The sequence below is a fragment of the Chrysochloris asiatica genome, unplaced genomic scaffold (assembly GCF_000296735.1).
Source record: "Chrysochloris asiatica unplaced genomic scaffold, ChrAsi1.0 scaffold00210, whole genome shotgun sequence".
In the NCBI taxonomy this organism is placed as follows: domain Eukaryota; kingdom Metazoa; phylum Chordata; class Mammalia; order Afrosoricida; family Chrysochloridae; genus Chrysochloris; species Chrysochloris asiatica.
Genome location: NW_006408728.1, coordinates 4,068,934 through 4,092,419, shown reverse-complemented (window position 1 = coordinate 4,092,419; position 23,486 = coordinate 4,068,934). Strand labels below are relative to the sequence as shown.

The following is a 23,486-nucleotide window of genomic DNA, read 5'->3' as shown; positions in this document are numbered from 1 at the left end:
TATGTTGTCTTTTATTTTTATCAATTTGTTTAAAAATAAAATGTGTTAACATACTTTATTACATTTAAGCACCCTAAATCTCATATGCTGATTATGCAATGAAGATCTAGATTTTTTTTAAGAGGTGATATTCATAAAACCCATGGTGTGGTTTCTCTGGAAAAGTAGGCTAAATTATTGACTCAGTCTTCATTACGTTTGTTCTTTGCTCAAGATGTGAATGAATGTAGACAGAATGTGTGCAGACCAGATCAGCACTGCAAGAATACCCGGGGTGGCTATAAGTGCATTGATCTTTGTCCCAACGGAATGACCAAGGCAGAAAATGGAACCTGCATTGGTAAGTGTAGGATTATTTCAGTGACTGAGACCCATTTGCCATCAACAAGCCAAGTAGAGCATGTATTTTTAAAACTAATAATTAGAGTAAATCTCTATCTAACAAGTATATTTCTTTTCTCATAGATATGAGCCCCCAGCTTTAGTATGTTTATGCCCTGGAGTCCCAAAGTCACGTCTATATTAGGAAACAGAAACTCATCATACAGAGTTTTGAGCCCCTAACAGCTATTTGTTGTTATTGTTGTTAATTGCCGTCCCATCAATTCCAACTCATAGCAATCCTGTATAGGGTTTCTAAGGAGCAGCTGGTGAGCTTAAACTGCCAACCTTGCAGTTCAAACCGACTTTGCAGCCTAGCACATTAACTCATAGTGCCACACCTTAAATAATTTAATATACACATAATTTACTATTGTCTAGCATTGTTTCTAGCATGAAATTTAGCATATATTTTTAGATTTTCATGCAGGGGGTTAGGAAAAATGTTGGTAAAAATGTTTTAAATCTCAACAAAATTGTTATTTTGAAGTCATTTTTTAAATGTCAAATTAATGATCAGATACTACAGTAGATTTCACCACTTATCTGTGCGTGTGTCGCACTGTGTGACTTATGTACTGCTGTGCCAGCAGTTTTTTGAATGCTGTTAGGATCCCCCATGATAGGTATCAGTTGAGCTTCCAGACTAAGACAGACTCAGAAAAAGGGGTGGTAGACTACTTGCAAACATTTAGCCACTGAAAAACTTATGAATAGCAGTGAAACACTGTCGAATAGTCCCAGTATACTAAATATTGAAACATGATGAATAACACCATAATATTGCCAGATATAGTGCTGGGAGATGAACCCCTCAGTTTGGAAGGCACTTAAAGTACAACTGGTAAAAAAGCTGGTTCCTCAAAGTAGAGTTGATTGTGATGACAGGAATAGAGTAAAGCTTTTTTTGCTTATGAGGCCCAACTCAAAATGAGAAACAGCTACAAACTTCCATTAATAATTGGAACATCGAATGTACAAAGTATGAATCTAGGAATATTGGAAGTTGTAAAATATGAACATAAACATCAGTATGCTAGGCATTAGTGAGCTGACATGAACTAGTATTAGCCGTTTTGAATCTGACAATCACATAGTTTACTATGATGGAAATGACCAGTTGAAGAGCAATGGTGTCACATTTATTATAAAAATGAACATTTTAAGATCTATTTTGAAGCATAATGCTGTCTGCGATATGATAATATCATTTTGACTTTAAGAAAGATCAATTAATATCACTATTGTTCATCCACTAAAGCTAGTGATGATGAAACTGAAAAATTCTACAAACTTCTGAAATTGATCAAATTGATCAAACATAAAATCAAGATGTAGTAATAATTACTGGTGAGTTGAATGCATAGGTTGGAAACAAAGAAGAAGGATCAATAGTTGGAAAATATGGTCTTGGTGATAGAAATGATGCTAGAGATCACCTGATAGAATTTTGCAAGACCAGTGAATTATTCATAGCAAATACATTTTTTAAGCAACATAAAAGACTTCACCAGATGGCATATAAGAATCAAACTGACTGCATCTGTAGAAAGAGATCGTGGAAAAGCTCCATATCATCAGTCAAAGCAAGACCAAAGGCAGACTGTGAAACAAACCATCAATTGCTCATATGCAAGTTTAGGCTGAAGTTGAAGAAAAGTAAAGCAAATTCACAAGAATCAAAATATTACCTTGGACATATCCCACCTAAATTTAGAGATCATCTCAAAAGAGATTTGATGAATTAGACACTAATGACCGAGGACCAGAAGAGTTGTAGGATGAAAGAAAGAGCATCAGACAAGAAGAAAGCAGGAGGCTATTGAGAAGGCAAGCAAGAAAGAAAAGGCCAAAATGGATGTCAGAAGATGCTGAAACTTGCTATCCAGTGTCAAAATGCTAAAGCAAATGGAAGAAAAGGGGACATAAAAGAACTAAACAGAACATTTCAAAGGCAACTCAAGAAGACAGTCAAATATAATGTACAAAGATCCGGAGTTAGAAAACCAAAAAGGGAAGAACATACTCAGCTTTTCTCAAGCTGAAAGGACTGAGGAAAAAGTTCAAGCTACGACTTACAATACTGAAGAATTCTTTGGGCAAGTGATACAGAAAGCATCAAAAGAAGATGAAAGAAATACACAGTCACTGTACCAAAAAGAAATGGTCAATGTTAAACTGTTTCAAGGGGTAGCATATGATCAAGAGGCAATGGTACTGAAGGAAAAAGTCCAAGGTACACTGAAGGCATTGGCAAAGAACAAGGCACCAGGAATTGATGGAATACAAATTGAAATCTTTCAACAAACTGAAGCAGCACTGCAGGCATTCAGTCAACTATGTCAAGAAAATTGGAAGACAGCTACCTGGAAAACTGATTGGAATAGATCTATTATTTGTGCCCATTCCAAAGAGAGATGACTCAACAGACTGATGAAATCAATGGATAATATCATTAATATCACATGCTAGTAAAATTTTGCTAAATATATTAAAAAATGGCATTACATTAACAAGGAACTGCTAGAGGCTCAAATCAGTTTCAGACAAGAATGTGGAACGAGGGATATTGCTAACATCAAATGGATTTGGACTGAAAGCAACAAATACAAATAAGATGTTCGTTGTTGTTAAGTGTTGGCGAGTTGGTTCTAACCCATAGCAACCCTGAATAGGGTTTCCGAAGAGCTGTGGTTAGCTTGAACTGCTGACCTTGTGGTTCAAAGTGACTTTACAGTCCAGTGCATTAATCCACATGCCACTGTCCTTTATTGATCTTGAAAATTATGTTTTATTGATTGAAAGCAAATGCTTTCGACCGTGTGGATTATTACAAGCCATGTACCACATTGAAGAGAGTGAGTATTCTGGAATACTTATTAAGCTTATGAGGAACCTGCACATAGACCAAAAGGCAGTTGTTCAAACAGAACAAGGGGATGCTGAATGGTTTTAAATCAGGAAAGTGTGTACCACAGTTGTATTCTTTCACCATACTTATTCAATCTGTTGCGGAGCAAATAATTCGAGAAGCTTGATTATATGAAGTAGAAAGTAGAATCAAGATTGGAGGAAGACTGTTTAACAACCTGTGATATGCTGATGATACAACTGCCCTTGCTAAAAACAAAGAGGATTTAAAATACTTGCTGATGAAGATCAAAGACCACAGCCTTTGATATGGGTTGCACCTCAATGTAAAGAAAACAAAAAGCCTCACCAATGAACCAATAAACAGCATCCACATAAATGGTGAAAAGATTGAAGTTGTCAAAGACTTCAATTTGCTTTGAGTCACCATCAACACTCATGGAAGCAACAGTCATGAAATCAAAAGACATATTGCGCTAGGCAAATCTGCTGCACAAGACCTCTTTAAACTGTTCAAGAGCAAAGATGTCAGTTTGAGGACTAAAGTGCACCTGACACAAGCTGTGGTATTTTCAACAGCCTCATATGCATGTGAAAATTTGACAGTGAATAAGGAAGACTGCAGAATTGATGCATATAAGTTATGGTATTGGAGAATATTAAAAGTACCATGAACTGCTAGAAGATCAAACAAATCTGTGTTTGAAGAAGTACAACCAGAATGCTTCTTGGAAATCAGGATAGTGACACTTAATCTTTAATTCAGACATATTGTCAGGAGGGGCCAGTCCCTGGAGAAGGATCTCATGCTAGGTAAAGTGGAAAGCGCACCAAAAAGAGGAAGACCCTCAATGAGATGTATTGGCACAGTGGCAGCAGCAGTGGACTCAAGCTTAACAGTGATTGTAAGTATGTCACATGGCTAGTCAGTGTTTTGTTCTGTTATACCTAAGATCACTATGAATCAGAATCAACTAAAAGGTACCTAGTAACAACAACAATACAGTCCCTAATCTGCAAAGCTAACTACTGTGAGCTACAGGATCTACAGAAACAAAACAGATACCAATTATGCTCTCATGTACTTACCAAAAAAAAAAAAAGAAGCTATAAGACAGAATTAAATACTATAAAGGAGATACATATAAAATTGTATGACAGTACTTAGGAGAGACTGATCATATCCTACAGGAGTAATTATCAAGATTCCATGGACGTGACCATATTTAAAGAGGGCATAGATGGAATGCTAATGGTTAAAAAAGTAAGAAAAGTGCTGTTGTTGTTGTTGTTAAGTGCCATCAAGTCGGTTCGAACCCATAGCAACCCTGTATAGTGTTTCCAAGGAGCAGTTGGTGAGCTTAAACTGCTGCCCCTGCAGTTCAAATGGCTGTGCAGTCTGGCACATCAACCCACAGCGCCACACCAGGACTTGAAGAAAAGTGTAGATAAGTGTTAAAATAAATCTTTCCTTCTTGACATGTAGAGGATCTTGGATAAGTCTCAGGATCATACAAGAATCTGCATTTAGGTTTCTCATTTTTTTAAATAGGTTTAAATAATTATTTTGAAATATGTATTAATAAAATTATAAAATGTATTGGACTTGTTTTAAAATAATATGATAAAGGGGTGGGGAATATAGAGATATAGAAGAAAGAAGATTGATAATGTGTTGATACTTGTTGAGGTACATGAAGGTTCATTTTACTTTTCTCTCTATTTTTGCTGTTGTTGTTAAGTGCCATTGAGTTGGTTTCAACTTATTATGACCCTGTATAGGATTTCCTAGGAGTGGCTGGTAGGTTCGAACTGTCAGTCTTTTGGTTAGCAGTCCAGTGCTTATCCTACACTGCTGTATATATTTATATTTTTCCTTAATAAGTTTAAATGAAAAATAAACTAGGATAAATTGAGCTATCAGCTTTCACTGTCTCTTTTCATTTGTCCAATGATGAATATAGGTAAATATTTTTCTTAATTATTATGATAGCCCTCAACTTGGCATCACATACAGTTACATGCAAATATACATATTTTTAGGAAGATGGGCCCTATAATTATTAATTAGATAAAAGATTCATAAGAAGGTTAAGAAGCTACTGCAAAAATGTAGCTCTGTGGGATTAAAAATGTAGTTTGAGTGAAGAAAGTAGAATTACCCAATCTTGGCAACTGATAGAATAAGTCAAAGGAGACTAATGTGTACAGTCTGGTTGGTTGGCTAGGAAAGTTGGAGTGCGATTATCAGAAATAAGGGAGTGAGACTATGAACTGGGGACTCACTGAATTTGAACTACCAATGCATCATGGACACGGACATGTCCAGCTAGCAGCTGGACATGTGGGACCAGAGATAAGAAGCAACATATCACTTTTACTCTAAATCTATACAAACAAGCTTACTAGAGACACTGGAATAAGTCGCTAGTATGAATAAAATGACCAAAAGAAAGGGAGTGAAGAAAATCTGAATATGAAAACTCTTTCCTTATTAGTGAATGGCAGGAGGAAAAGGAGCCAATTAATAAGTGACAGAACTGAAAGTTGACCCAGGTTTTTTGACTCTTAAATCTTATATTGATTTGATCTTTCCAAATGCTGACAATTGCTACAGAAGGTTTATTTAAATATAATGTTTTTAGGGGTTTGAAAGAGGAAATATTACTACTTTTTGTTGCCTCTGTATCTATAGATATTGATGAATGCAAAGATGGGACTCATCAATGCAGATATAACCAGATTTGTGAAAATACAAGAGGCAGCTATCGTTGTGTGTGTCCAAGAGGTTATCGGTCTCAAGGAGTTGGAAGACCCTGTATGGGTAAGTCAACAGGAACTCTTGTTGAGTAATGAAGTTACTTATGGAGTTCCCTAGCCATACATTTGCTTAGGATCACTCTCTATTCTCAAATACTCTCTTGCTCCAATGAACATACATGTAATTTGGTTTAAGTAATTCATAACATCATTGGCATTATTACTTCATAAATGTACACTGACATTTTAAATAATAACAGTAATCATTTACTGAGTACTTACTAAATACCATACACATCAAAGTGAGGCTGTGATAGAATTGCCATGATAACTTAATTATCTAGATTATCGTATTAATTGTCTGTGAACATGGCATAAATGTTTTCATAGATACATTTTGAGTGTTCAGTATATGTTTTAGAGGTGAGGGATCAAAACATGAACTCAATATTCTAACAAATTGAAAATTATTACTTCATCTACAGTCCATCTAGTGTTTACTATTTGCCATTCATGGAATCCTGGTGCGATGCTGCAGGTAAATGCGCTGGACTGCAAAGTCAGTTTGAACTGCAATGTCAGTGGTTCAAGCTCACCAGCCACTCCTTGGAAACCCTATACAGGGTTGCTGAGTCCAAAATGACTTAACTGCACTAAACAACAGCCACATACGCTGTTCACTGTGCTAATATCTCATTTAATTCTCGTTGGCATTTGTTGCCATCTTAATTATAATTGAATATAAAATAAGCCAGATGCTAGATAATAGAAAGTATCTGTAAGAAGCTAACCGATAACTTTTTAAATTAATACATTTGTAATCAAGCTAATCTATCACATTGTGTTCTTTCCCAGAATGTTAAGTTCAGTAAAAAAAATTGTGTATACTTTTAAGTACTAGCTTCTGGGTTTCGTACTATGTTTTTAAGACTGATAGTATTTGTTGTCTACTTAGCAATCATTTATAGCAAGTTCTTCCATGTAGTCTTAGTTTTGTCTTTCTGCAGTCCCTATCATAGTACTTTGTACATGGCACATAATCAAATTAATGTCATTATTAGATACTCTCTTAAAGGAAATGCTTTTTGATAGCCTAAGTAAATAGTATATAGTTTTTCTCTTCTATTTACATGTAATTCTTTAGCATCTTAATGAGTACTTTCAAAATGAAATGTGTTTATCTGTTTTCTAATTTTACCAGAAATTAATGTCAGGCATTGGGCTGGAAGATAAAACAGTAAAGGAGGGAGGACCACTGTCTTGAACATTTAAACTTAAAAACGTTACTCTTGTGCCTATTCAAACATTTTTAAAGTATAATTTACTCTTTTTATTCTACTTATGCATGTTGTTTTATTTCATGCAACTGTGTTAATATATCAAAGAATTTGATTTTGACCCCTAGTCTTTATGCTCTTTTCTAAGCTGCAGGGATAATTGGAGTATTTAACTCCATGTCATAACACAGAAGAAAAAGTGTATCATATTTTTTTAACTGTAGAACTTTGTGAGTGTATATCTTAAGAAGAAAGAATTGTCTTCATTTCCTGTTTTTTTAATCTATTGCGAAAAGCTGTACTTGGCCTTGATCATTAATTTTAATTTTTTAACTAAAAAAAAAATTTGTAGTTGTACCAAAGTTTTGCATATGAAACTTATAATTGTATGAAAGATTAAAGACACTAGTGATAAATATTCTCATTAAAAGTACAAACTAGAAATATGATTGTATTCTCCCCTACTACCAACAGAACTTAGACATACTAGTTTTTGAACTCTGATTTCTCTAAAGTCAAAAATACATTTTCACATATGGCCTTCCAGGTTCTGTTAGTGTCTTGATTTGGTACATTATGTTAAACTCATTATTTCATTAATTCATCAAATATTTGTTGAGTCTCCAATTTATGCTAGACAGTATTCTAGATTGTGAGTATACAGCATTAAATGGAGCATACAAGCTCTCTTTCCTCATAGCTTTAAATTCTTGGAAAGAAACATTGACCACAAAACAAATATATAATATGATTCTGGCAGCAATAAGCACTTTTAGAAAAACTAAAGCAGGGTACGAAGAGAGGATAACCAAAGCTAGGTTGTTGGCACTGTGGCAGCCTCTCAAAGAGACCAAACAAAATGAAGGAATATAGCAAATGTATTCCAGACTGAGGGGGGTCAGCGCAAAGTTCCTGAGAGAAGAAGGTCTATGTTGTTGGAACAAAGTAGATAGTGGGGAAAGAAGTGGTGATGAAAAACTTAGATTTTATTCTGAAGATGTGATGGGAAGACATGCAACGTCTTGACTAGAGAAGCAGGATGAAATGATTTATATTTGGAAACAATCACTCTCTTTGTTATTAGGAGGGAAACCCTTGCATGGAGACCTAGACCTCTTACACAAATATAAACAAATAAGCATAAAGGTAGTTGCTGCTGTTGCATGTCATTGAGCTAGTTCTGACTCATTCTATAGAACATAGTAGAACTTCCCCATAGGAATTCCTAGACTGAAATCTACAGCAGCTGACCACCATGCCTTTCTTCCCTTAGAGACGTTGGTGGATATGAACAATAGACCTTTGGATTAGCTGCCCAATGCTTAACCATTACATCATCAGTGTCCTTCATAAAGGTAGTTACAGGCTTACAAAAATTACATCTAAACAAATAAGATACTTCCAAACTCTTCAACCAGTTAGAATAATGAGTAATCCATCTGAAAGAGCTATTAGTCAAAAGAGAGTGAGCAATTTAAGAAATGAAATTTGAGTATTTACAGATATCATTGTATTAGGAGTTTCTGACACTTTTTTCATAATTGTAGTCTAATGTTAATCATATAAATTTTGGATTCCACAGTCTTTTGAATCTCTTCTCCTTAGAAGAGAAGAATATAACAACAATTTAGGATATCTTTAAAGACCTGATTGAACTCAGAAATATGTATATAGTGTATCTAAGATTAATATGCCAAGAATCCCTTTATAATTGCATATAATAATGTATGTCAGATTAGATCATACTAATACAACATCCAGGTGTTTTTCTCAGACCAGGAAATAAGGCTGAAGCCAGAGTTTTTAGGTCTTGTGGCTATCACAGCTAAAAATAAAATGAAGATCATTTCACAGAACTAATATCTGGTTTTCTGAGACACCTTTATTCCAAAGAGAATGTTTAAATAAAGCTTGACACAAAATCTTTTTTATATACAGTATTCCAAAACTGGGTGATCAGAACTTTCTCCCTGGTTCACATGAGTTGAGGAGAAATTACTATATATATTCCTGCCTTTGGAGGGTAACATAATAGCCTCCATTTGTTTTACAGACTGATGTTTTATTCCTGTGTTTTTATTTTGTATGTGTGTGTATGTGTGTTCTTGTTTTTTGTTTTGTTTTTTCTTTTTTATGTATCATGCCACATGAGCAGACATTAATGAGTGTGAACAAGTGCCTAAACCTTGTGCACATCAGTGCTCCAACACCCCTGGCAGCTTCAAGTGTATCTGTCCCCCAGGACAACATTTATTAGGGGACGGGAAATCTTGCGCTGGATTGGAGAGGCTGCCCAATCATGGCACTCAGTACAGTAGCTATAACCTTGCACGGTTCTCCCCTGTGAGAAACAACTATCAACCTCAACAGCATTACAGACAGTACTCACATCTCTACAGCTCCTTCTCAGAGTATAGAAACAGCAGGACATCTTTCTCCAGGACTAGAAGGACTATTAGGATAACTTGCCCTGAAGGCTCTGAGGCAAACCTTGACACATGTGTAGGTAAATGTCGGCCATATTGCATTTCCTTTCTGTGGGCTCAGTTACTGACCAGAGAATACTCATATTTATAGCTCCTGTGATAGTTTTAATGCAACGGCATCTGATTTCAAATCTGGGATGACTCAGTGTTTCAAGATAGTTTCCTTGGTATCTAAAGCAATTACAAATTTTATTCAGACAACTGGTCTATGTATTTACAGATGTGCATTCTAATAATTTGTGTTATATGCCAGTTCCTCTCTGAAAGTGTTAATTTAATGCTATTTAGAAATAAATTTGTCAGCATTCAGAATACAGATTTTTTATAAAAAAAGAATATATGTGATGCCACATAATATACTAACATGTTATTATGACTGTGTCTGATTGATCCCAAAGCAGTAGGTTGTTGTTGTTAAGTGCTGTTGAGTCAGTTCTGACTCATAGTAACTCTGTATGGGCTTTCTGGTAGCGTAGTGGTTACGAATCAGGCTGCGAACCTTAAGGTCAGCAGTCCGAAACTGCCAACTGTTCTGCGGGAGAAAGATGAGGCTTTCTGCTCCCATAAAGATTTACAGCCTCGGAAACCCTGTACAGGGTCGCTATGAGTCGGAACCGACTCCACGGCACATAACAACAACAACATGAGGTGACTGAGAAGCAGCAGGTGGGTTTGAACTTCAAACCCTGGGCTTAGCAGTCCAGTGCTTATTCTACAGCACCAAACCAGGACTCCAAGCAGCAGGTGAAAAGGTAACTGTTTGAATTAGTTGCTAGTTCTTTATGACAGCTGTCACCTCATTGACTAATACCCTGCAGTCCCCATGGAAGTCCTCAGTACCAATATTTTGTGTTTTTGTAAGTGACTTAAAAGATAATGCTAGCCAAAACTAAATAGCAATGTTTCCTTCACTCTAAAATATATGGTTTCAATATCTTTATCTAAACTACAAGTTTGTAATTTTATTTGTATGCAAAAGTGAAGTGTAATTTCCAAGACAAGAACTGAGATCTTGTTTTCAGTTAAGTTGCAAACGTTACCATCTGTCATTCATTTAACTCAATTTTCTGAGAGTATCCACATTTTGAATGTCATTGAGCTAGGCACCAAGGGAACTTCACAAACAGGACACAAGGAAAATATAATTCATTGCCTCACTTTTCGTTAATTAAAAATCAAAGCAAGGAAGGAAGAAAGAGGGGGGAGGAAGAGAAGAAGGCAAGAAAAAAAAATTGCTTAGAGACAGCACTATTCCAACCACATTTGTTTTACATTTCTCTTAAGTGCTCTACACTTTGTATATTATCACTTAAATATGTTGTTTTTAGGTGCTATCAAGTTGGTTCCAACTCAGAGTGGTCCTATGTACAACAGAACAAAGCACTCACTTGCCCTGCACCATCCTGACAATTGTGTTTGAGCCCATTGTTCTTGCCACAGTTTCGATCCATCTCATTAAGGGTCTTCCTCTTCTTAAACATTTCTTTTCCTCCTGACTTATACTTCTGTCCTCTCTTTATCCTTCTCCGAATCCTGCTTCTGTACGATTATCTTCTCTTAGGTGGGCCCAGATTTTCATACCACCTCACTCAATTCAACTCTTAACCCCTCTGGACACTCAACTTGATCCTTTGTTCTTTAGATCCATTTTTTAAGATTTACTAGGATTTTTCTGTCTAGACATTCTGATGTGCCTAAAGCTGAACGTGATGGATAAGGAACAGTCTCCCTTGTGATCAGCTTTCCATTACTGTGGACAGTACCACTCATGCTAAATTGTCATTACTACTTTACAGTTGTATAAAAATTTAAGTGAATATTCCTATCACAAAAGTAAAATATTTGTGGAGTTTGATGATATCTGTGTGTGAGGAAATTGTTCATGTGTTGAGGGCAGAAAGAGAGCTCAAAATTTAAATAAATTAAAAATTAATATATCTGTTATCAGCAACAGGAAACATTTTAATGTAACTTTTTATATTTGAAGTATTTAAAAATACCAGAGATTAGACATTCTTGAAGAGATTGAAAAGGCATTCTTAATTCAAGGTTGGTTTTTATTTTTTACTTCAGTAGATGCAGTTATGGATTAGGTGGGAGTGTTTCTTTAGAAAAGAGCTAGAGTCAATGAAGGAATCATGCCATTTTTGAGCATTAATAAAATAAAATTTCTAGCAACTGAAAAAAAAAAAAAAACCTACCTAGTATACCTTTTTCCAGTTAATCTTAATAGAAACTTTATTTCTTAAATAAGTTCTATCATTCTGTCAAAAGTTTAGTGCTGTAGTGCCTTTGGACCTTATACAAATCAGTCTTCTACCATTTGAGTCTTGTTTTATTCAATGTGAAAATTGGCCAGTTTTGAGATACAGCTCATGTATGCTAATACACAAAAGAAATGTTCATATTTTATAAAATAGTATCATTTATGTCAGACTTAATTGAAAACAGATCTGGATATAAAACAGTACTGAGCATTTTAAACACTTGAATGTAAAATCACCAAGAAATTTTTCTCTGGTGTATCAACAACTTATAGTTGGTTCTGTAATGGCTGCTGCCTGTGTTCAGCATGTTTATGCACTCTGCTTTCTTTCTGAACAGATATTGATGAATGTGAAAACAGAGACGCCTGTCAACATGAATGTAAAAATACCTTTGGAAGTTACCAGTGCAGCTGCCCTCTGGGTTATCAACTCATGCTGAACGGAAAGACATGTCAAGGTGAGTGAATTTTGGGATGTGTATGCTGCAAAGTGATTTAAAACCAATGTGCCAATATGTAAGAATAAGACTTTTTCTCTTTTTAAATAATTATTTTCCTAGTTGGTTCCCTTTCTTCCCAGTGGGTAAGCTTGTATTTAAACAATGCTTTTTACAATTGGAGGAAGGATGGAGAAATTTGGCAAATTAAGCTGAGAAAACTTTTTGGTATGTTCTTTCCAAAAAACAGCTAAAATTCTTAATTATGTCCATAATTATACATTTTAAAAATTTAATGGGAATAAAACCCATTGCTGTTGAGTCAATTCAATCTCATAGTGACCCAACAGGACCGAGTAGAAGTGCCCCCATAGGATTTCCTAGGCTGCCAATCATTATAGAAGCTGACTCCCACATTGGAGTGGCTGCTGGGTTCAAACCACTGACCTTTCAGTTAGCATGCAGAACCTCTTTGCTATCATACTCCTTAAAGGGAATTATATATATATATTCCCGTTGAGTCCATTTCAACTCCTAGCATTTCTGACTCCAAGACTGTAAATCTCTATGGGCACAGACAGCCTCATTTTTTGCCCTAGGAGTGCCTGATAAGCTTTGTACCCAAAGCACCTTCAGTGCTTTTTAAATTAGGAATGTTGTTGTTGTTGTTAGGTGTTTTTTTCACAGTTCAGCTAAGATAGAAGAAGAAACGGGAGAGTGCCCAGCAAATTTACTTTGTTGTTAGGCATTACTTGGTATATATTTTGAATAAAATATAGTGATGGTAGAACAAAAAACAAATCAATTTCAATAGTTTATGCTGCATAAAAATATTAAAATAGCATTGTACTTTGGTGAGGTTTATTATATTTCAATCAATATTTCAATTTTTAAAAAATAGGAAATGTGGGGAAAATCGGTCATTGACACCCCTTCAGAGCACAGTTTTACTTTGTCTGCACTTGAGTCAGCATGAGTCAGCATCAACTCAACAATAACTTGTTGTTAAGTGCTGCTGTCAACTCAGTTCCTACCCATAGAACCCTGCATAGGGTTTCCAAGGAGCTATTGATGAGCTTGAGTCACTGACCTTGCAATTCAAACAACTTCGCAATCCAGATCATTAACCCACAGCACCAAACCAGGACTCCCAACAGCAACTAGTGGTTTATAAATCTTGAAAACCTTGTAAGAAACATCCTCAATTTTGTGGGCAATGTTTGTAAATATTCTGTAGGTCTTAATAAGCTTCATAATTTCTTTCATGTACAAACTATATCATTTTCTAAATTATACTAATAAAGTCTCCAAGGAAGTTCTTTACCTATAACCATCAAATTTAGACTGACTTCTTTCTCTGTGGAATTTGCACAAGACATGCTAGGGCTTATCTAATGAAAAATGTATATCTAGAGGCAAGATCAGAAAGAATAGTGGCTTCTCCTGAATTGCCATGAGTCCTCCCACCATCCCCACCCATCCACTCCTACTACCTAAGAACTCCATTAGATCATGTAGTTAAGAACTTTTGTTTTCGTTCACCAAATGTTTATTAAGAACATAACCTATGCAGAATATTTTCCTGAGAAAGTACTGGATTAACATATTTACATTATATATGTTCTTGTTGATAAGTGCCTTCAAGTAGGTTCTTACCTATAGCGATCCTGTATAGGGTTTCCAAGGAGTAGCTGGTTAATTTCAACTACTGACCTTGAAGTTCAAACTGACCTTGCAGTCCAATGCATTACCCCACAGTGCCACACCAGTACTCCATATTATTTAGATCATGTATTTTTCAAATTTTAATATTTTTCTTTTTTTACTCAGCAGTACAGATACTAGGGCAATCATTTGTGACCTTTCTACAGATAATAAAACAAATTCTCAGAGTGTTACATGTCCTAGAGCCAATAAGATCAGAGGTGTAGGACTTGGCCTCAGGGGTATAATCCTTTGTGTCTCCTAAAATGATGTGTGCACCAGGGTTACTGAACTGTGGCATTAGAGAGGGACAAGAGTTTTGACCTTGTCCTTGTCGGATAACTTTCCCCAGCTCTTCAACCCAAGAATCCTGCTGAGGAAGTGGCAATGTCCAGCACTAAGACTATACTCCTTATAGGTGTACAGTTAGGCAGGAAAGTTGCAGACTAGAAATCAGAGTATTGGATATAAACCAATCTTCAAAATCCCTTAGATTTAAAAGGGTTAAATTATGTTCTGTGGTTGTTAGAGGATTTCTTTTCTTTTTAAAATTATTCCAGTTTTCTTTTTAATTGCCCTTGTCATTCATTCAATTCAGAACATTTTTCAGTTTTCAGTTGCGCTTCAGAGAGTGGAAAATAATAAGAACAAACCAGAACCAGGTGTCATTTGAAATGTTTGCAATTTAAATGGGTTACATATTTTTGTGGTTTTAAATAGACATGAAAGAAAACAATTATGTCCATTAAAGAAGCCTTTACTCTAAAAGAATAACTTGAAATCTTTTTATAGCTTTAGAAAGTGTTTGAGGCATTTATGAGGAATGAAGACTGCTTTTGATTCACATGTGATTTTTTTAAAGCTTTATATACTAGTGATAGAAATGTTATCAGTCATAAAAGGGGCATTTCAATGAATTTGATATTGAATAAAGACAAACACTCTAGTCAAAAGTGGCAGTCATGGGGCTACAAAATAAAACAGAAAAACAAACAAAAACATGACCAATCATGATTTGTCGAAGAGTCAGAGAGGAGCAATTAAAGATCATTATATTGACGGCACTCAACAACAACAAATAGAGTTGTGGTGTGGTACTGTAGAATAAGCACTTGACTGCTAACTGCAAGGTCGGAAGTTCAAACCCAATAGTCACTCCATGGAAACCCTATACAGGATCTCTATGAGTTGGAAATGACTGAATAGCACTTAACAATAACATACTAAGTTTGGGGCCAGATAGTATAAGCACTGGATTACTAACCTCAAAATCAGCAGTTCAAACCCACCAGCTGCTCCTCGAAAATCCTATACAACATCAGCATGAGTCAAAACTGACTCAACAGCACACAATAGTAACAACATCATACACGTTTGTTGTTGTTGTTGTTAAGTGCCATTGAGTTGAGTTGACTCATAGTGACCCTGTATAGGGTTTTGAGGAGTGGCTGGTGAGTTTGAACCCCGACCTTGCAGTTCAAACTGACCTTGAGGCCCAGTGCTTATCCTATAGTGCCACACCAGGACTCCTAACAACACATGCATTCTAAATTATTCTTTTTAAATGAAGTATTCAGAAGCACTTGGTTTAGTGAATTCATACATTCCAAAACTATTCCTATAAATGTGTTTCAGCTCTTCTTGAGATTCTTTTTTTGTAGCTATATTTATGTGACAAAATATTTATATTTTTCTAACATAATAATTTCTTGTAATATATTTAACAAAAACCAGACATCATCACGTTGTCAGTTAACAGAAACAGCATGATTTCTCTGTTTCCTCTGTCTTCTTAAGAGAGTGAATGCTACAGGATATTTAATTCTGCAGAGATAGTAATGAACTGAAGACAAAGGAGAACCATCTACCCCCAAGTCCAGATATTAATTAAAGCTCTTCTCTGGAATTATACATGATCATAGATCCAAGTGCAAACATTTTGTGTACTAGATTTTGATATTTCTTCATCAGCTCATATTTAGCCTAGGAAAATCTGTGCTCATATTATGCATATCACTGTGTGTGACCACATTCTGGTCTCTGTTCTGCTACTATAATGGACCCTGAAAGACCACTGACCTCCATGTTTCTGCATGTGTTCACTATAATATTTAGAGCTCACATAAAATTTGGAGGATGGATGTGAAGGGATTTTTATTGTTGTTGTTTTTTAAATCTGAGAGAGGAAGATAAAGCTAACTGATTTTACATTTTCCTAGAGGGTTCCTCACTTTATTCTGAGACCATCTCATGTTGTTAAGGAGATGAAGCACTTGTAACAGATAAAATCATAATTAGAAGTTGGTTCACAGAGAGTTACTGTGAATTGATTCAACAAGACTTACTGAAATAAAAGCTCATTCTATTCCTATGTGGAAATCCATCCTTATCTAACTAATAATGTTGTTACTGTTATTAAAGTTCTGTCTAGTTGATTCTGACTCATAGCCACCCTGTATAGGGTTTCCAAGGATGGCTGCTGGATTTAAATTACCAATCTTATGGTTTGCAGTCGAGTGCTTATCCTACCAGATTGACTATTAGAAGTCTAAAGTCATATTTTTCTTGTTGTTGTTCAAATAAAAATGTTTATGTTCTTTGTTGTTAAGTGCTGTTGAGTCAGTTCCGACCCATATTGACCCTGGTTAGGGTTTCCATGTAACAGATTGTTAGCTTGAACTTCCAGCCTTTCAGTTCAAAGTGACTTTGCAGTCCAGCACATTAACCCATAACATCACACCAGGACTTTGAGAAAACTGTTAATAGGTGTTCTAAAAACAACTAGGCTACATATAAAATATAATTTAAAATAGAGAGCAAAGATTATTGGTTCATAGCAGTAATAAGATAAAGTTTGATGCTGTCAATACATATATTTCAAAGCTGTCTTTTATCTAAGTTTTTTGTTTTTTTTAATTTTTTTTTAATTAGGGGAATCATGCAAAGATTACGAGTGAGTGGAAACCATCCTTTTATGAAACAGAAATTTGTAAAAGGACCCACAGGGTTGGGGTAGAACTCTAGGCCACAAGCAGTCTCAGACAGACTGATTTTAGGAAGAAGTTATGAATGGAGGATCTGGAATTGAGTCTCTGAAACGTTTATCTGTCTTCATACTGCTGAAAACCTGTATGCACCATCAGGGGGTGCATGTACCCTAATAGGAAAACCATTGCTCTAAAATGTGGGGCTGTTAGTTTATTTGGACTCCCAGAATCCTTGAAAATTTGTTGAGCTCTATAAAGAGGGGTGTGAGGAAACCCATAAACCTCTTCTCTTTCTCTCTCTCTCATACAAACACACAAATATACAGATGCAAAAACCATTGCTGTATAAATTCAAAAAATTCAAAATTCCTCTCATACTCAAATATGAACCCATGTTAAGAGTCATTGCTTATAAACATTTTCAAAAATTTCAAAAAAAATTCTGTTGGTTCCATATTGATGTTTCATTTGGACTTTGCTTTATTTGTTTAAACTTGGATTGTGGTTCTAGACGTATTCATTTAATCCTATTTTATTATTTGTTTTTTCTCTCTCAACAAAAACTGACTGGCTTGTACATTTTCCCCTGAATTAAATAACTCAACTTATTTAATTTTTACCACCCTATTCAATAAAATCTTCCTCTGATCAGTCACCCTACTCAAAGAGCGGCTGGTGAGTTTGAACAATTGACCTTGTGGTTCAAACCGACCTGGTGGTCCAGTGCTTTATCCCACAGTGCCACACCAGGATTACAACAACTACAATTCAATAACATCTTCCTGTGATCAGTCTCCCTACGCAACAATTTGAACTCATTAAACAAAACTCTAGGGAAGAATTACATTTTGAAGAGATTCTTCACTTTACAAAAGAGGTTCACACATGTCCTTTAACTTTTCAGCTTGTTTTTAGTGCATTTGAAGTGTTATTTGCTTTACAAAACTCAAATGTACTCTTTGTTCCAAATTCAAGAAACACCAGACAGTTGTTTATGGTTTTCCTTCTACTTTTATAACTCTTGGTTTTCTATGTCCTTTCACATTGTTGTTGTTAAGTACAGTTGAATTGGTTCTGACTCATAGTGACCCAGTTTCCAAGGAGCGGCTGGTAAGTTAGAACCACCAACCTTGTAGTTCAAACTGAATTTGTCCTGTGCTTAGCTTACATTACCACATTTTCACAAATGTTAAAGAAAGTATCTTGGGGAAAAAATCTGAAAGAAACAAAACAAAAAAGCACTACATAGCATAATTCTCACTTTGTCATTGAAAAAACTTAAGTCCAGCCACTGAGGAAAGTAGACGTCTGGCCTTCTGTGTTCTAGTTCAGTATCCAGAAGGCCTGCTATGGAGTCCTCTGACCATGTTTCTGATGCTGCTTGTTCCTTGTGCTGTTATTAGATGTTGATGAGTGTTTGGAGCAGAATGTACGCTGTGGACCAAATCGTATGTGCTTCAACATGAGAGGAAGCTTCCAGTGCATTGATACACCCTGTCCACCCAATTACCAACGAGATCCTGTTTCAGGGTATGTCTTACCTTGTCATCCCAGACACACTTTTTATAATCCTCTTCCTCTGTCTCCTTGGTCAGAAAACCTTGTCTGTAGTCATGTTTAACTCACAGGGAGTCAGTGACCCCAGACTGAAATGGAATAACATTGTGGTCCTTCTTCAGTGAATGGGCAAGAAGTGAGCTCATCCATCAGCAACCACTGCAGCCTATGCCATCACTTTTGGCTGACAGGGTCCCCTGGGGGCAGTCTTCCCAGTATGAAATCCTCCATGTAATATCTAGACGTCTGTCTCAGTAGATGAGATGATGAGATGCTGGAGTCTGCCCATCTTTGAAATGTTTCTATTTCCATTTGTGCTACCTTGGGGGTTTAAGGGCTCTCTGCACTTAGAGCAAGCAACATATTTTCTGTTACTATGATGACTCACTACTCCACTAAAGAATGGAGATGAGAAAGGATGATTCAATAGTCTACCTATGCATATGTCGTCTTGCTTACATTTCCTGCTGTCTGAAACACTGTCTTTTCTGAGTTCTGAATAAACTGCTACTGTGTTTTTCCCTCCCTTACAGAAATGCTGTACTTTGGTTAAGTGCCAAGTTAACAGAGTTCTTGAAAACAAGTGATGATGTTCATCTTGGATAGGCCTTACTAATAAGAGGGTGACTCTGAAACCAAGTATTGCATTGAACTCAAAACTTTCTTTTCCTCTGGGTGTTGCCACCAAACTACTGTGCCTTGATCAAGTGCAGCCTGCCCAGCATCCACCAAGAACCTGTTTGCCTTTGGTTTAAAAGGACTAGAAAGGGAAAAGATAAATTTTAACATACAGATGTATGGAACTTCAAAAAATATTGTGACTTAAGAATCCATAGCTTCAGAAAATGTTGAATACAAGTACAAAAGGAAGTTGTTTTTATTCCAGGAATTCAAATTGACCTTTTTTGTTTAGACAAATAAACCAAAAATTAATTTATTCTAGTTCAGCTTCCAGATAATCTTAGAAAGATGCTATTTTTAAGTTTAAAAAGCAACTTGTATTCTTTTCTTCAAGATGCCCATGTTTCCAGTATATGTCCAGAGACTTTTCTTGCAAAACCTGACGTTTCATTTTAAAGACACTCTTGTGGTATTTACACTTATTTCCATGATCCAAAGTCTTGTGATTTTAAAGGAGCTGTGAGCTTTTATCATAGCCATCTGGCGCCTGGTTTGGATTAGTGACTTAGAACTTGGGGTGAGCTGTATTGCTCTTGTAGTCAGATGACAGTTTAATGCTGAAAAGTTGTCATGGATCATGTTCACTTGCTTCAAGCCTCTCCTTCTTCGAAGGCAGATAACTCTGTGCTTTTCATGTGCTTGTTGTCCTTAGGTTCTGCCTCAAGAATTGTCCACCCAATGATTTGGAATGTGCCTTGAGCCCATATGCTTTGGAATACAAACTTGTCTCCCTCCCATTTGGAATAGCTGCCAATCAAGATTTAATCCGGCTGGTTGCATACACGCAGGATGGAGTGATGCATCCCAGGACAACGTTCCTCATGGTAGATGAGGAACAGACTGTTCCTTTCGCCTTAAGGGATGAAAACCTGAAAGGAGTGGTGTATACAACGAGACCACTACGAGAACCAGAGACCTACCGCATGAGGGTCCGAGCCTTATCCTACAGTGCCAATGGGACCATTGAATATCAGACCACATTCATAGTTTATATAGCTGTGTCTGCCTATCCATACTAAGAAGCTCTCAAACCCTAATCCACGTATTTAAACTGTATTAATCATGGGAATCAAGTCCTTTTACCGATTACTTTCTCCTGAACAGTTGCAATTGTGGCAACTTGGCAATGGTGCTAAACTCTGTTTTGCATGCCTTCCTGGGTCTAATGAGGTATTGTCATTGTCCCAACATGATCTTGTTTTTTTCATAAGGTCTAGAAAACTCCCTTATTACTTCTTTATTTATTACACTGGAGCAGTTACTTTCCAAAGATTGCCCTGAACATCTAATAAGACACATCAGCAATATTTTATAGAAGCAAAGTAGCTAAGATTCTTTTCCTTAACAAAACAGAAACAACCAAGTCAAAGCCAAGTGGATTTCTGAGCATTTGACCATTTTTAGATGAACAAACCTGGTTGTTATGTGTTTTGATCAAAGCTTATGAAATAACATATAAAGATGCTTTTTTAAACATATTGATGCTTTCTAATAGGATTTATATACATGCTTTCATTTAACAGATAAAGAGGAAACACCACTCATTTAAAAAACCTGGCATAGCCACTAGAAAGGTTTATTTTAACCCCAAAGAGTGCTCACCTTGAGTGAATCTCCATAATAAGGATATAATTGGCAGTAATTCTGTCAAATAAACTGAAACATTTATGATAGTAGAAAAAAATATTCTTTTATTCTCAGATGACTGTTCATTCCATGAATCTTTCCTTTATATTTTTCATGTAATCTTCCATTCAGGTAGCTCCCAAACATTTACATTCCAGCTTTTTAAAGATGTTTCTGTTGATTGAAAAGAATTTGAAAAATATCAATGGGATAGGTTTCTTAGTTTTTCTTTGAAAAAATCTCATGTTCAAATTAGCATAAATGTTCAACGTCAATACACTGTACACGGTGGTAATAGACTCTGGATGCAATTGCCAAGATGTATTCTATTTTTATGAAGTGTATATACATTATCTTAGTGTGTATTTTCTATGCAATATCTTGATGGACTGTTTATTTTATAAAAAGAAAACACCAATGTAATGATGAAACCAATCTAAATAAAAATTTCACATCTTTTTATTAACTTTTCGAGGATCTGAAAGTTTTTTCCTTGTAGTTATAACCAGGTGTCATTGAGGCAGTTCAGCTCCTGACGACCCCGTGCATTTCACTGTGCTCTATAGAGTTTTCAATGGCTGTGACCTTTGGAAGTAATCACCAGGTCTTTCTTCCAAAGAGCTGTTGGGTAGATTCAAACCACCAGCATTTTGTTAATAGGCCAGCACTTAACCACTTACTCCTCCAGGGATTCCTCATAAGGATATGTTGTTGGTAGTTGTTGTAAAGTTCATTCCTACTTATGGCAACAGCATTTGTGCAGAATAGAGCTGTCACAAAGGGTTTTTAAGATATATAAGCAGGTCACCAGGACAGTCTCCCGAAGTGCCTTTGTGTGGGGTCATATCAGCTGCCTTCCACCTAGTACTCAAGTGCCTAACCATTTTTGCAACATCCAGCAACTCCTGTATGTGTCATTGTTGTTGTTGTTATATGCTGTGAAGTCAGGTCTGCTTCACAGCGACCCTGTACAGGGTTTCCGAGGCTGTAAATCTTTACGGGAGCAGAAAGCCTCATCTTTCTCCCGCAGAGCAGCTGGTAATCTCGAACTGCTGACCTTGTGGTTCGCAGCCCGATTTGTAACCACTATGCTACCAGAGGCCCTTGTATGTGTCATACATATCATAATTTATTTATCACAACAGCTTTTGAGATAGGTAGTATCATTATGTTTGTTTCATGGGTTATGATCTGGAACTAAGATAATTTACTAACTTCCTTAAAATACCACAGTCAGATAGTGACAGAAATGGTATCCCCCCTAGCCATCTTTTGCTCCAAGTTAAATGATATTTCCACAGCATGACTGTTTTGTCACCTACCTAAGCAATTACTTGATATCTCACCCCAAGTGAATTTCTCTCCCACTATGATAGTGTTGGGCTCCTGGTATGGTGCTGTAGGATCAACACTGAACTGCAAACTACAAGGTTGACAGTTCAAACTCACCAGCTGCTCCTTGGAAACCCCAAATAGGGTCACATGAGTCGAAACTGACAGGACAGCACCTAATGATATACAGGATAGTATTTTCACTTCTTCATGCTACTATGACAGAAGTGGGTGGCTTTAACAATCAAAGTTTATTTTTCACAGTTTAGGAGGTTAGAAGTCCAAGTTCAGGACTGACTCTAAGGAAAAGCTTTTATCTCTTGTGTCAGCTCTGGGGGAAGGTTCTTGTCTATTTTCAGCTTCTGTTCCTTAGTTCCTTGGCAATCTTCACCTGATGTGAAATCAGTCTTCGTCCATCTGTGCTTCCTAGCATCTGTGCCTAATCTGTTCTTTTTATGTATCAAAAGTAATTGGCTAGAGGCCGGCTTGATGGCGGCTAGGGTGGAGGTGCAGTGAAGTTCGCCATCAGCAATACCACAGAATACCAGGCAAAGCAGATCCAGGGCAGAGCTCCAAAACTCAGAACCACAGAGACAGTAATATTTTGAAGGTGTGAAGACTTATAGATTGTGGAACTTGAAGCTGAAGTAAAAAATTGCGTACTTTGGGATCTGCCGGGCCGAGCTTGGAGGCCTAGAGCTGACATCTTGGGCGAGACCAAACGGCATGCCCAAACGGGGGAGCAGAAACACCACGGAAAAACGCCGCGGGAACCTTGGAGCAAAGGTGAACAATACACTTTGTCAGTTTTGCTTTGTTCTGATTTTCTTTTCTTTTTTTTGGTATCTGCTCATTGGCGCACCCACTATTTGCCCACCTCCATTCTGGTGACTGTGGGAGAAAGATGAGGCATTCTGCTCCCGTAAAGATTTACAGCCTTGGAAACCCTGTACAGGGTAGCTATGAGTCGGAACCGACTCCATGGCATATACCAACAACAACAGCAACAACATTCTGGTGACTAGAGGGGGAGCCTGAGCGAGTGAACACCCCCCACCCTCAACACTGGTGGGTTCTTCTGCCACGCATGTGCACGTGCAGTCCAAGAACAGGCCCTGAAC

At 36.6% G+C, this 23,486-nt stretch overlaps 1 protein-coding gene across 1 annotated transcript in view; it reads left to right on the top strand.

Moving 5' to 3' along the window:
• The window catches only part of HMCN1 (hemicentin 1), a 665,929-nt gene extending 644,983 nt beyond the window's left edge, over positions 1–20,946 (top strand). The window contains exons 101-106 of the mRNA XM_006872707.1: positions 215–340; positions 5,948–6,076; positions 9,445–9,795; positions 12,380–12,499; positions 18,573–18,699; positions 20,060–20,946. Of these exons, the coding sequence (XP_006872769.1) occupies positions 215–340; positions 5,948–6,076; positions 9,445–9,795; positions 12,380–12,499; positions 18,573–18,699; positions 20,060–20,426 (1,220 nt within the window). The 3' untranslated portion in view covers positions 20,427–20,946. The remainder of the gene's footprint in view (positions 1–214; positions 341–5,947; positions 6,077–9,444; positions 9,796–12,379; positions 12,500–18,572; positions 18,700–20,059) is intronic.
• The last annotated feature ends 2,540 nt before the right edge of the window (positions 20,947–23,486 follow it).